Raw genomic sequence first — 14,584 nt, forward strand, 5'->3', positions numbered from 1 at the left:
TTCAAACTACAACATATAGTTAACTTTAACCCTTATAGTCAACCCCTCCCTCTTGCACCCTTAGCATGGGTAAACTCTTCAGGCTTTGGAAAAGGAAATTTAAATTGTCTATGGAGACAAGTGGAAAAATGTTAGCAGAGTTAGAATTAGAAACCAGGTATTGCGGAATTACAGAAAAATGCTGCATCTACCAAACCATTCATCCATTCATTTATTTTTTGTTGTCATAAAATATAACCAGACTTCTTTACAAAGAACAGTGAAAAAACCGCATGGGGGAAAAAATAACTAAGGATTTTGCATCATAAATAAAGTCTGCCTAACTCTGAAGCTTACTTTAAATTTTGGAAAAGTCATTAGAGGGTCTGTGTAGTTATAAACAAGGAATCTTGCAAAGTATCAAGGAAGCAGCAGCCCTGAGATTCTATTTTATGAGTATTTCTGCTCCCAGTAGAATTCTTGATTCAGACAGGTTTAGGATTATTTAGGAATTAAGTCTTCAAAAACTGAACATTTTACAAACATTTAACTAGGGGCCCGATGTCCAGATATATAGTACTTTGAGAACTGGCTGGTTAAACAGTATCTCCTGGTTCTTTTTTCCGTGATTTCTTAGCACCCAAAGGACATAATGAATAATGAGATTGGCTTTCCCGAAGATAAATGATTGAGGGATCTTGAAGATGTTTTAATTTCTCAGTATAATGCTAGTATTAAAATGTCACCAAAATATTAAAAAAACATACTAAACTCTGTGAGGCCATGATCTAACTAAAAACATTCTTTAAAATGTTTTCTATCAGGAGGTTCAGCAACATCTGATGACCATGAATTTGATCCATCAGCTGATATGCTGGTGCATGACTTTGATGATGAACGGACATTAGAAGAGGAGGAAATGATGGAAGGAGAGACAAACTTCAGTTCTGAAATAGAGGATCTTAACAGGGTAGGTAGCCTTAAGTAGTCATAAAACATAACCACAGCCCACAGTCTCACGCAAAACGTACGCAGGTTTTTTCCCTTATATTTGGAATTAAAAAAAAAATAATCCCTAAACCACTAATAGACAAATAACATAGATGGGGGAAAGGGGCCGAGATAAATTTGCAGTTCTCAAAAGTTGGGAAAAGGAAACTGGTACATAAATATTTAATAATGTGTAACGCTGTGCTTGTTTAGTTTCTTTTTGCATATATGTGCTGGTAGAGGATTTGCATTTTAAAGCTAATATAAGTTAAAGTACGCTCTGACTAAACTTGTATATTCCAGTGTTGTTATTTTCTACAGCACTTGCACTTCATTAGTCCATGTAGATTTTTATTTTTTAAAAAAATCCCATAATCTTACATTTTTTTGCATTTTTATACAAACGTTGGTATAATTCTTTAGTGGAGCATAGAGGTGTCTCTTCATTTTTAAGGTAGAGGAAGGAGAGATGCGGATGCAAAGAGTTGTCAGCAGAGCTGGGATCAGAACTCACAGTTATTGTTAACTGATAAATAAATCTTAAAATGCGTATCTTCTGAAATAATTGCATATAAGATTTATTTGGCCTTTTGACGTTACGCTGTCACTTATGTATTGTCTTAAATGACTTCTCAGGCAGGAATAATATTCTTAAATTGCAAACTAGGTTGATTATAAATGCAAAGTAATCTAGGTTCTGGCTGTGGCCTCATTGGCTGAAAAGGCTTCCAGAACAGATCGTTAATGATTCTCAGATGCGTATTCGATGTACAAATCCTGTTTAGTATAAGTAACTGTTCCAATATGACTTTGAATTAATTTAGCTCATTTAAACTACAATTTGGGTGTAAATGGTAATTTCTTTCTGGTAATTTCAGGTTTGATATTAAATGGTAAACATAAAGATAAATAAATAGGTTGTGAAATATGCTTCATCTAGATTAAATGAGAAATGGAGCTCCATGTGTATGTCATGTGGGTTTTAAGTTGAAAATATGTTTTTTTCCCCTCTCATATTTTGTGAAGAGTCAGCATCTGGTTGTGTAATTCTGTCACCACATGACAGTGCTTCATTTCTCACTGTATTTCAGCCATCAGTTTATTCCCTCATATCTTGGTTGTTGGGGCTGCAGGTTTATAATTTCTCCTGCCAGCTCTTTTGTGATCAGGACGGCGAGCGATGCTGTCACGTAGATTCACGGGGCTGCGTGTGCTGCATCCTCCGCGGGATGCTTTTGCAGGCCAGCAGAGAGTCTCACCGTCGGTTCCTACGTGTGTTGCGGGTCTTTATTTACCAACTTCAGGAGCTTCCACGCCAGCAGGATCTTGCTGGAGACCGTTGGCTGCTTCTGGTTGTGGGACAGCAGACCTCACAGCAAGGCTTACTTTTATCTCTTTTTTTGTAGTCATGGATCATAGGCAATCTAAATCTCAAAACTATTGTCAAGACAAGTGCTATCCTGTCTTTTTCTTTCCCCCGATACTTATAGGTGTTATTTCAGATTTCCCCCAGGCTGTGAATATGCCTGATCTACTTGTTCAGCTCCTCCAGAGACGAGACGGCAGTCAGGTTTTGCAAAAGAATTTTTGAACTTTAATGATTTAACTCCTGACTGTCGTAAAAATCACACCTTCCTCTGAGGGTGAGGATCTTCACTACTTATTGGCTGGAACTCTGGTGGATCTGTGATGCGTTAGGACTTGAGGCTGAGCAGCATCCTGTGGTTGTCTGTGCAAGTACGTCTGTATATTTTTGTCTAAATGGCACCCTCTGTGCTGCTCTGGCATAGGGAAAAATACGGTTTCCAGAGAGCAAAGCAGTACCCAAAGGGAATCAGAAGTATTGGATTTTGGTGGTTCTCGGTGATATTTCTTGAAAGGCAAAGAGTTTTTCTTGGGCAGGAAAGCGACTTGCGAGGTGGTGCAGCACAAGGCCCTTGATCATATGAGACACGTACTCAGTTATACTGTTTGATTAATAATAGTAATACATATAATACACATTCATAGATTAATAATTAGTAATACAGATCTGACCAAAGTCCTGGCTAACCAGTATTGCTCCTTCAGCAGCCCCAAGACAGCACTCAGGAAGGTGTGCCTGGGATGAGGCACCCTGGGCATACACGGATGCTGCGGTTTTCCAAAACACAGGAAATGTGCAGCATAATTTTGGTAGTAGGAAACTGCATTCTCGTTCTGGCTTGGGAATAATAAATGGGCAGACCACATCAGGTTGCAGAAGCTCAGCTTCCTCCGAGTCCTAGCTAAGCTGAGAGTACAGAGCATCAGCCGGAGGGAGGGAGTGTGACCTGGGGGGTTTGACAAGGCCAAGTTCCTCACCTTCGTGCTGCCGCGTCGTGGGCAGAGCACGGCGGGGTTGTGTCGCTGGCTGCCTCCGGGAGGTGGTGAGCATTGCCGGTGTGCGGTGTGTGCTGCCTCCCTGCATCGCTTACAGCTTTTTAAGCCTTTGACTCCCTTCCTTTTTCCATTTGTTGTTCCGTGGAATCACTTGGTTTCTCCTTTTGGGGTCCCCCTTTTCAGGGAGGGCTCTTGGGCTTTCTTAGGGTTATGCACCAGCATCCTCTTCTTTTCACATGAGAGAACCGTGCCTGGAAGCATGCCGTGTTTCTCCCAAATACTCTTCCAGCCTCTAGCAGGGTGCAGTTCAGGCACGTATAAAAAAGATGTTCCCTCTTTGTCTGTAACGCCTGTCAGTCTTGTTTTTCCTCCTCCTGTGGATTTGTCCATTCGATTTTTAGCCTCTGTAAGCTTAATGTCCACGAGGCATGTGGCAACGTTGGCCAGTTCATTTAGTGTGAGAAACATGTTTGGTTGTTCAGACCTACTCTGTGTTCATTTCAGTGGTTGCCCATGAGCTCTTCAATTAGAAGAGTGTACCATCATTTATATCAATTAGAAGAGTGTACCATCATTTATATTTACCTTCTCTGTGCTGCTTATGATTCAGTTCTCTGTTACAGCACTCCCCCTCACTTACCTCTACTCCAGACGCATGAGTTAACAATCCATTTCTTGTTAATAAGCATCTTCCACATAAGAAATTTCTGTGTCTTTGATAATCCTTGTTACTTTTTTTTAACCTTTTCTATTTTTGCAATATCCTGAAGCAGTACAGAAATCATGATTTGTATTTTATCGTGGAGAGCTGCTGGCTCTTGGAGCTTTTTGAATTGTAATGGACTTTTTGAAGTTAAGAGGCTCTACCTAAGAAAAATGCTGTAAATACAATACCACTTTCCTAGGTAACATATAGTAAGAAATATGCATGTTAGATAGTTCACACAAACTTACGAATTGCAGTAAAAGTTCTTTTTAAATTCTCAGTCATGGGGTAGCGGTGAGGAGTGCTTAATGAAATCCAAAATGTACTGGAGGACATCTGTTTGGGTAATTATGAAAAGGATTTTTTTGATAGCTGCATGTCAGGTTTTCATTAAGATCACAGTCCTGTGTCAGTAAAATATTAATTCCCCGCTTTAAAAAGTTCTGTTGTAAATACTACAATTTATTCCAGTAAGGAGTGTCTTGGCCCTGTGCGCTGAAGGGTTATGATGGAACGAGACGTCACCTGCCACACGGAATTGCTTGTCTTTTGGCAAAACAGTAGTAGACAAGTACCAAGGGAGGGATGGGGCAAACTGCCCTTTGGTGCCCTTTTTATGAGCTTCATGGCCCCTTTGAGAGATTGTTGGCACACAAGGTCTGCTGTAAATTTATAAAGGACCGGGAAATAAAAAGTCCTCCTGCATAAAAACCTATGCATTTTTCTTAGGAGCCGAAACTTCTAATTTTGACTGTCCAGTCATATTGGAGTGGCCATTCCTGGTGTACGTGTTCATCATCTGTTTTTATTGTGTTACGTTTAAAGGGCACACCTTGAAGCTGTAGAGCAGATGGGGGATGTGAAATATTTTTGTTAAAATCTCAAACTTTGTTTGGCTGTTTATCAGGAAAGCGATATGCCAATCCAGGAGCTCCTTAGCCGTTATGGCTATGACGGTACCATTCCACTCCAAGAAGATGATGATGATGAAGATGATGAAGAAGAAGAGGAGGAGGGAGAAGATGATGATGACGTCGATAATGATGACAACAGTGGCTGTAGTGGTGAAAACAAAGTAAGTGTTTACACTAATTTGAAACTGATTTTCATACAGCCGTTCTGTCCTAGACAACCGCTGAAGATGCCAGATCATGGCAGAAGTAATTCATAATACACTTGATTTCAGATGCTTTGTGTACCGAACTCTAATGTTTTTTCTTAATTACCTATCTGTATTTCTCTTCATTGCTCTTAATTTCATCTGTATCATTCCAAACGCTTCCTGTGGCAAACTAGAGTACGTGCATACAGATAGCATCACGTGAGAAGGGATTGTAATTGTCCTTCAGAAATAGTCTGACTTCAAAACTGAGGTTTTAAATGCCTGAAGGCACCTTTATAGATATGTCTGAATACTTGTTTCGAGATGAAAAGCCGACCTACTGAAACTGAACAGTGAAGTGTAGAATTGAATTAGATGTGTCTCTGAGTGTGGGAGATCACTGCAAGTTTTCTAGCATTTTAAATGGTATTTTTTCAGCCTGGCAAGCCCTGGTTGCACTTAAATCGTTAACTGACTCTAATGCTTCAAATATCTTTGCAAAGTGTATAGTTTCGAACTTAGCATCTTTAAAATCCTGGTTTGTGTGCTCTTAAAATGAATTTTCTGATTTCAGAAGAGTCTTTTCTACTTTTGTGTGTCATACATATTTGTAACAATCCTGTCGTGCCATGGGCACAGCCGTAACGTCTCCATTACTGGTGGCATTCAGAGTTGCATCCTGAATTCCATTAAAATAGCAAACCCTTTGTGTTGTCAGTAACGAAAAAAAAAAAGGCTTAGGCATTAATGGAAGTTGCATTACCTAATCTGGCTTTAAAAAGGATGCATTTTGTTCTTTGATATCTTACCCATTTTAGAAGCTCTGGAATGCGACACAGAGATGAGGAATGACATATCTGATTCAGAAAATGAAGTTCTTGGGATTTACAGACTCCCTTGGCAGATGCTGTAAAAGATTGCTGTTTGTATGGGTTTCCTAGTTCAGAAAGAAATAAAGATATATAGTTTTATTACATCGGAAAATGTTCAAGAAGCTGGAGAGGGGGAGACACACAACATAAAGTACGCAAAATTAAAATAGGACAGAAAAGTGGTTTCTTTTGTTGTGCTTGGTGGTGTTCCTGAAGTCTCACTTTCTTCTTGCGTCCTTGCTTCTTAATTACTTCTTGACACAACTTCCATCTTCTGTCTTCCCTGTAGTTCTGCGGTTCTGTTACTAGCTGATTTAAGGTACTGCCTGCCTTTTCTCTCAATGGGTAAAATCCCAGTGGCTGCCACTGCTGTGAGCGGCCAGAGGAGTCCCCTGTGTCCCTCTGTGGGACACTAGCACTGGGTAGATGCTGCAGAAGACAGCATGTCCCTGCGCGTCCCCCTGCCCATCGCAGCCGCGAGCGCAGCCTGGCACAGTGAGCGCAGCCCCTGCAGGCTGGGCCCCGGCGTTGAACTGGAATTTCCCCTGTGCTACCCCAGTTTGGATGGGGTTGGAAGAGCGGTGGCGGGGAGGAGTGGGTGCCCAGAGAGCGAGCTGATGTTATGATGGTTTGCCTCGGGGCAGGAGAACGAGAGCTCTGAAACGCTTGCGTGCTCTTAGCAGAGAGGCAGTAAAATACATCTGTGGGGGTGGAATAATTTTATAAATCATTCAGGCTTTCTCTGCGAGTGCTCATCTTTCTACAGCTTATTTAGCTATACCGCACTTCGCTATTTTCTATTTTTAAGCTGCTTTAAGCTGCACATGCTAATACTCCGGTTGCTGGTAAAGGTACACATAAACATGTGCTGTGCCTAATGCTTCTGTGTTAGAACTAGCGAGTATGAGTGCTTACAGCGTAGTCATAAAACACATAAAAGATATCGACAACATCCATCGCAATAGAAAACACTAATAGATTTTTTTTAACCTTTATCATAACAATTTCCCTTAATTGTAATAATTCCCATAGCTGTTGTGGTTTATCTTCTAATAAACTCATTCTGATTTTTGATCTTTTAATAACTCAATGTACATACTCAATTCTACTGATGTGCTATTCCTGTGGGGTTGAACCACGCTGTTGACGTTAATTTTTATGGAAGGTACCATTTTCATTTTATTGAGAAAAGTATAGCCAGTAAATAATTCCTCCCCTTTTTATTGAAAATTCACAAGGAAGGGTTTTAAAGACCAAAGTAAAATTTAAAGTTAAATGAGATTAAATGAAAACCGCAAGGATTTGCTTGACTGCCTAAAAAAAAAACCTAGGTGTGATATTTAATTGTGGTTCATATTTCTGATTTGTGTGTTAGAGTCTGAGTGATAAATTGATCTGCTTAAAATCCTGGTCAATAAATAATATGGTGTATTTACATATTTGTTGTGGCTCAGTCTGGACAGGCCACAATCTATACAGTCACTTCAAGTCAGATAAAAGATATTTGGGTTTGACATACTGACAATTTTGGAAAAAATATTGCCAAAAATAATGTTTGTGACATACAAGGGATAGCTGATCTCCTGTTTGCTTTTTTATATTTAAGGAGGAGACCATAAAAGATTCATCGGGTCAGGAAGACGAGACACAGTCCTCTAATGATGACCCAGCACCATCTGTTGCTTCTCAAGACCCACAGGAGATAATTCGCCCTCGCCGATGTAAATATTTTGATACAAGTATGTATAGTTTAGTACTAAGCACAGTAATCTCAGTATGATTGATCTTTGGTTAAGAACCACTCTAGTTAACGTAGTGTTCTGTTTCTGAAATATACGTGTTGATACCTGTAAACATTTGGTTGTTCTCTTTCCTAACACTGCTCTTGATTATCATTATGCTCGAATTAATAGGCAAAAAAAAAGTCCTGTTTTTAGCCGAATGCTAAATCCTCTCTGCAGATAAGGGACTGTATAAGGACAGTAGATATTATCTCTTCTTAAAAGAAAGGATTAAATTTGTGGAAACATTTACATTCCTACACTTTTGAAAAAGCAGGCTCTGAGACGGTGTAAATCCTTTCATGACGCTACTCCGAGTGTTGTAACGGTCCAGTTTACGATCCTGCAAACTGGTTTGTATAGGTGTGCCCTTCAGAAAAATTTCCTTGTGTGTGGAGTCCGGGCGCAGTAGTTTCAGCTGCCAGTTCACGCTAAGGACAGAGGTAAAAATATTTGCAAGCAGGACACGCGCTCTTCCAACTAGTGTGTGATTGTCACGACAAGGCGTGGTGGCAGCAGTTTATGTACTCTGTCAAAGAAAGTGAGAGTCCAATTGAAGGAAAAACGAAAAACTGAAATTTAGTAGAAATAGAACTCCAGATTTCTTCAAGATCGCTGATACAGGAAACAAAAGCAATGAAATCTGAAAAAGGCCAGTAGATTGTTAAACCTGAAATAATGAAGGGAGAGATAATGACGGGAAGAAAAGTGCTTCAAGAATTCCACATCTGATACTGTTGCCAGCATTGTGGACTGATTATTTTCTCTCTTGTTTTGTTTAAAAATTGAGTTTGCATCCGTTTGAGACTGTTGAGCTAGTATTATGTAGCTATCCCTTTAGAAAACTCTTACTTCTGTGGCAATCTTACTTAATGGGATCCGAACCTTTTGGTACTGAGCTATCAGCAGGGCCATTTGGACAACAGATCTTTTATCTTTCTTTGATGGAAGTGACTGTCGCCGATGTTTGAATTCCTACTGTTCTATGTTTTAACAAACAAAAGGGAAAGCAAAGTTTCCTTATGATACCCTATACTTGATACTTACTAGCCATGACATTGCAGAAAAGCCATTTTCTAATCTGTGGTTTATTTAATCCAAAACTGCCAAGGAGCCTCAGCATGTCGCTGTGCAGAGGATTGCAAGTATCTTAAACTCTGTTTTTTAAACACAGCATTAGCATAATGCAAGTGGATTGCATTAGGTTTGGGGTTTTTTTGCAATGTTCAGCTGTGTATAGAATGTAATTTAATGTATAAATAATTTGAGTGCTGATAGTGTCACATGCTGTACATAAGCCAGATACTGCAGTTGCTTTCAGTGCATTGTGAAAGGCAAGTAGCCTGTATCATAAAGAGCTTACAATTTTGGTCAGTCCTTATCCAAAATAATCTATTTTAAACGCTGCTTTGCATCTCTGAGCAGTCCATCCAAGCCTACTAAATCCCAGTAAGACTGAGAAAAGCACCGTTGCAGATTTCTTGCACCTTTAAGTCCACCTTAAATTCAGCGACATTTGCTGTAAGGGAAAAAGAACAGCAGTAGCTAAGCTGAGGAGCTCATTGAAAAGGGGGTTGAAACCCAAATGGATGCTGAGCATCCGCATAAAAATACTTTGGGAAAGTAACTGTTTGTTGTAAATTTGGATGTGGATCATCTCAGCTGCTTCACAGCTGGGTGAGGGGAAAGGCATTTTAATGAGGTAGCAGTAAAATTGATGGATGTGTTCATTTGTGCCTTACCTTTGAGGAGCCTGTTGCGTATCTGAGCCATTCTAAATGTGAACATCGGGGGGGTCGTTTTTTAAAGCTGTCAATACTGAAACATCTCCTATTGTCACTAAAAGTGCCATTCGCACTTGTGTGGTGTTAGATAAGGTGGCAGTGAGGGGCTGGAGGCTGGTGGGATGGGAGGCTGGGCTCCTGTCACCTGGGAGCTGGTGTCACGTCCCGGTCCCCTCGCTCAGCCTGCTTTGCTGGGAGCTGGCGTTGGCGTCCACAGGCCCCCTCACAGCTCGTTCTGTGTGTTTGAACCATTTCTTGCAGATAGTGAAATAGAAGAGGAGTCTGAAGAAGATGAAGATTATATTCCCTCAGAAGACTGGAAAAAGGTAAATACTAAGGGCTGTTAAAAAGCCTGTAGTTCATGGGTAATGGGTTGATCTGGTACCTAGTAACTGTGAGCTCTATAGATCACCCAAATCCTCTCCAGTTTGTCCCCATAAACGTAAGAGTTTTGCTAGTAAGAAGTGCCGAAGACCTCTCCAAGTAGTCAAAAATCCATTTCCATATGGTGCCTGTTAACTGTATTTTTAGATTTTGAACAATGAAAGTTTCAAGGGGTAGAAAAAGATGTGGTCATCCTCTTGTTTGCTAACAAAAACCATCACGGCTGTGGTTGCTTAACTTCTGGTTTCTGTTATTTCAAAACAGGAAATCATGGTGGGCTCTATGTTTCAAGCTGAAATTCCAGCCGGCACATGCAAATACAAAGAGAATGAAAAAGGTGAGACTTGGCACTATTACTATTATCACTATGTTTGAGATTATTTTCTAATGGGGAGAAAGAAAAGATTTGATTGATGCCATGTGTCTTGCAAAATAAAAGAGCTCCTTCAAGTGAAAAATAGAACCATTATCTCAAACTGTAGTTCATTCTGTACTTCACCATCAGAGCTTGAGTCTCGGGAGGGGAAAAGAGAGGTTATATTGCTGGCCTATTGCCTCTTGAACCCTTATATTCTAATGTGGTAATGTACCCAGGCTTTCCACGTAGCTTATGCTAACTACTTCACCTAGTATATTTAGTTTATGTAAGACAAAGTAGATAATAAAGAAATTGAATTGCTGGAATTGGATTAACATCTTAAAGGAGGCAAAATGTACCAGCAGCTCTGATTTTCACATTTTATAACTCTTCAATCAGTATTAAAGAACCTCTTGTTCTACTTCTGGGTTTTTTTTCCAGGAACTCTTCCCCCTCACAACCAGAGCCTTTGGCCGTGTGCTGTCAATATAATCAAGTCAGGAAAGGTAGAGCCAGCTTAAAGCCAGCTGTGAGCTTAAAAGCAAATTTTCCTGCTCATCCAGCCCATTACTAAGAATTCGTTTACACTCCAGGTCAATTTGAGACTGCGGCTTTTGTTGTTTTATATAAGTTAGTTTTTAAACTAACCAGCGCAAAACTCAGTGCCTTCCTAGAATCCAAGTATATACTCAAGTAGTAGCAGTTGTCTTGCTTCGAGCTCCAGGTTGTGGTAGCTCCGCTCTAGCTAGAAATCACCGAAAAAAGAGCGTCAGTCCCACTGTTGACTTAGAGCAGGCTCACACTGACGCTTTCCCGCAGCTCTGGACTTCACAGCCCCAGAGGTTGAAGAGGATGTAATTTAAAACTATGTGAGAAGTCAGGAGCTTCCATGAAAAAGAGAAAATGGCAAACCAAAAACCATCTGCTTTTTAGCGGTGAAGAAGTTGCTCTTTGCACGCTGTCCTGCTTCTGTCTAAAAATAGAGCTTGAACTATGTATTTGCCTGAGATGCAGTAAATTATGCTTTACTGGTCACCTGCTTTTCCTGCTATTTACTCAGCTCTAAATGGCTTCTGGCCTCCAATAATAAAGAAGATATAGCTGCTTTATACATTGCAGTAGCCTATATAAAACAAGTTTTTCATAGTCTTGCGAACTACTCTTTGCAGAACAGAGAACTACGCCATGGGCAAAAACCAATGAGGAAAAGTTAAATTTTCACTAATTATGCCAGGGCTATTCTAGTTTTATATACCAGTAGGGTTGTATATCTTCTGTCAGTTCTTTCTTTTTTGCTGTGCTTTGGATGTAATCATTGACAGGACTCCAGCTGGAATGCTAATGAAGCCTAAAAAGTTGAAAAATGAATTTGTGAGACTATGTATTTAGTACTTTCATGTACATATCCTATCGTCTCAGTTGTTCTCTAATCAAGGGGAAATTTTAATTGTAAAATTGCCAAGCACTAAGAAGGCGACTCCTTTCATATCCAGTGCTGTAAGCAAGAGCACAAACCAGAGCAAAAGCAAAACCCTGTAAGCAAAAGCCAGAACTTTTAAGAATAACCACGCTGCTTTTCAGAATGAGTTCTGCCGTGCTGCGGGGAGGACAGAACGAGCGTGTAATCTGCACTAAGCTAATTACGGTGGGCTGGCTCTCTGAGAATTATGCCCGGAGACCAAATTAGCTGCTACTAAACAATTTCAAGTTATGAAAAATCTACAAAATTAAAAGATCTGTTTTCAGAAGGCTTGGCCTTGAAAATCAAGGATAGCTCTGGAACACGAAAGGTGCCGGAGCTGCTCGGAGCCTCGCTGACCGCGTTGTTCATAGACATGGCAGTGTTCTTAGCTTGCGGCATTAAGGGTGGCTTAGAACCCATTATCAGTTCTCTCCTGAAAAGTCTCGTTGCTTCTGCTGGGGTTTGTATCCCAAGATACCTCGAATCTTTTTCTTAAACGAGCAACCAAACATCAGATTAGGAGTAGTCTTTGGGAAGAAAAAGCTGCCGTAAAATTCCTGGGAGCTGTTTCCAAAGAGCGTGTCATTCGTGAAATTAACTGCTCAATAATTTTCCTTACCAGTTTTGATGTTTTTATTTGTAGTCTACTTTCCTGTTAGAAATCATTGTTTTCAAGTAGAGGTGCATCTAGCTGCCACTCGACCTTTCCGCCGGCACGGAATGCTACTCTGTGTCCCCTCCCTGTGCTGACCGTGCTTTCCCAAGGGATCGCTCCTTTCTCTTCTCAGAGGTGCTCACCGAGCTCATGGAATCCGTGTTCAAGTTACTTTCTCGCTGATTTTTGTAATGTTATCTTTCATTGAAGACTGGGCCGCAAGCCAGGTCTCGGTACTTTCCTGGTTCTAGTTTTATAATGACCTGAATTTTACTTTGTTTTGCTGTGCTAGTATTTTAATCCTGCAGAGCTTGTAGGCTCTTCAAAAATAAAAATGGGAGATAATTCAGAGGATATATCATTTGGCCACGTTTCTCCCATGAATTTCATTTTACTGTGGCTTCCCTGCTCTGGCAGCTCGTGCAAAAGCTCTGAAAAAAACAGCAGAGATTTGGCAGTATTAAAATCCATCTAGCTTTACCCGAACAATTTGTTTGAGAAAGTATTTCTTGGAAGTAGTAGGGAAGGTCGTAGCGATGTTTCCTTTCAGGAGGTGTTTGACTTCAGAATGTCTGGCACCTGAGTGTCATCTTCCCTGGAGAAGCCGTGGACCTTGTTATTGGCTTTTGCCAGTCGTGTTTGCTGAGACTTTTATATTTAGTGGTCCAGACACCTGGTAGTGTTTTTAGCATCATTTTTGGTGGTGTGCTTTTTGGTTTTATATGACCAATGCTAATCGTCGTGCAAAGAAAACAGATACAATTAGTTTCTGAAATAAGTTTCCCGTGCCTGCTGGCTGCCATCAGCAAAACTCTGCTGCTTGGGGAAAAGGCTGGAGGGATCGTTCAGGGACCGCGTCGAGCCGTGCTGCTGCCTCGAGGTTTGAGTGGTTGCAGGAGGAGGATGGGGAAGATGGAATTTCTGGAGATTCATAAGTGGGTCCTAGAATCCAGAGCATGGATTGTGCCAGAGATTCGAAGACGATGTAAGGTAGAGTATCCCAGTCACTTGGATCACTGCGTTAGTGAGACCGTCTTTTACCTGTCCTGACGTCTGTTCTGGAGTAATGTTGGTGCTCTGATGATCTTCCAAGGTTTCATAATCGCTAGCTTCATAAGAGAGAATAAACTTCTGTATCGTTGGTTCAACTTGCTTGTCTTTTTCCTGTGGTTAATTCAGTGTATGAAAACGATGACCAGCTGCTGTGGAATCCTGACTTCTTACCTGAAGACAAAGTGATCGAGTTCCTCACTGAAGCGTCGAGGCGTACGGGTGATGAGAAAGGCCTAGATGCAATTCCTGAAGGATCACATATTAAAGACAACGAGCAGGTATAGAAGAATAATTAGGATTTGTAGTTTCATATTACAGAATGAATTATGCCTTTAGTTTATTTTACTCCCGAGAATTCAAATTGTGTTCGAAACAGCTTTATTATTCCTTCTGGAAACAGAAGTGTGATGGGTGTTTACCTCTCAACAAATATTAAACTATTAACTTGGGCTTAACGTTCCTTTATGCATGAGTGTATTATTTTTTATATGTAAATAATTCTGTATGAATGAGTTCTGTTCTTTCAGTTACAGATTTTTTTAAAGCTATATGAATGCATATTTATTTTTTTCTTCATACAAAAAAACCCCATCTATTTTACAAATGTATGCAGTGGATGACAATGTTAAAATACTTTGCCTGTATATATTCTTGGCTATGTAATTATAGATTTGGAAATTTAAACAGGAAATATGATTTTGTGCTGTCTTAAATTATATTACAGTTATTCAAAGAGGGCTTTTTTAATCTTTTCTTAATAGGTATTAGCGATTTACTAAGTATTCTTCTGTGGCACAACATAAATCGAGTGGTATCTAGAATGTTAAATGTGGGTCTTTTCATCTTTCCAGGCTTTGTATGAACTGGTGAAGTGCAATTTTGATACTGAAGAATCATTACGAAGGCTGAGATTTAACGTAAAAGCAGCCAGAGGTGAGCATACAGGGAAAGTTAAGTTTATATGGTTGAACTCTCATTTTATTTGTTACGCAGGTGTTGGGTTTTGCTGCCAGCAGGCTGAGAAATTTTATTAGAGCTTGACTGCGTGTAAGCCGAACACATCAGTGCCCGTTTGAATGCAGCCTTCGGGGAATCTC

General features: G+C 40.2%; 1 protein-coding gene across 4 annotated transcripts in view; it reads left to right on the forward strand.

Annotated features, from left to right (window-relative positions):
* The window catches only part of MIER1 (MIER1 transcriptional regulator), a 38,416-nt gene that overhangs the window by 17,890 nt on the left and 5,942 nt on the right, over positions 1 to 14,584 (forward strand). For all 4 annotated transcript variants that reach the window (XR_008467988.1, XM_054211170.1, XM_054211167.1 and 1 more), the window contains 7 exons: positions 804 to 949; positions 4,944 to 5,111; positions 7,617 to 7,749; positions 9,837 to 9,901; positions 10,224 to 10,296; positions 13,614 to 13,765; positions 14,339 to 14,420. Coding sequence is in view for 3 of the 4 variants with exons in the window: in XM_054211167.1 (XP_054067142.1) it covers positions 804 to 949; positions 4,944 to 5,111; positions 7,617 to 7,749; positions 9,837 to 9,901; positions 10,224 to 10,296; positions 13,614 to 13,765; positions 14,339 to 14,420 (819 nt within the window). In the remaining variant the exon portion in view is untranslated. The remainder of the gene's footprint in view (positions 1 to 803; positions 950 to 4,943; positions 5,112 to 7,616; positions 7,750 to 9,836; positions 9,902 to 10,223; positions 10,297 to 13,613; positions 13,766 to 14,338; positions 14,421 to 14,584) is intronic.

Source organism: Rissa tridactyla, chromosome 8 (genome assembly GCF_028500815.1).
Source record: "Rissa tridactyla isolate bRisTri1 chromosome 8, bRisTri1.patW.cur.20221130, whole genome shotgun sequence".
Lineage (NCBI taxonomy): Eukaryota > Metazoa > Chordata > Aves > Charadriiformes > Laridae > Rissa > Rissa tridactyla.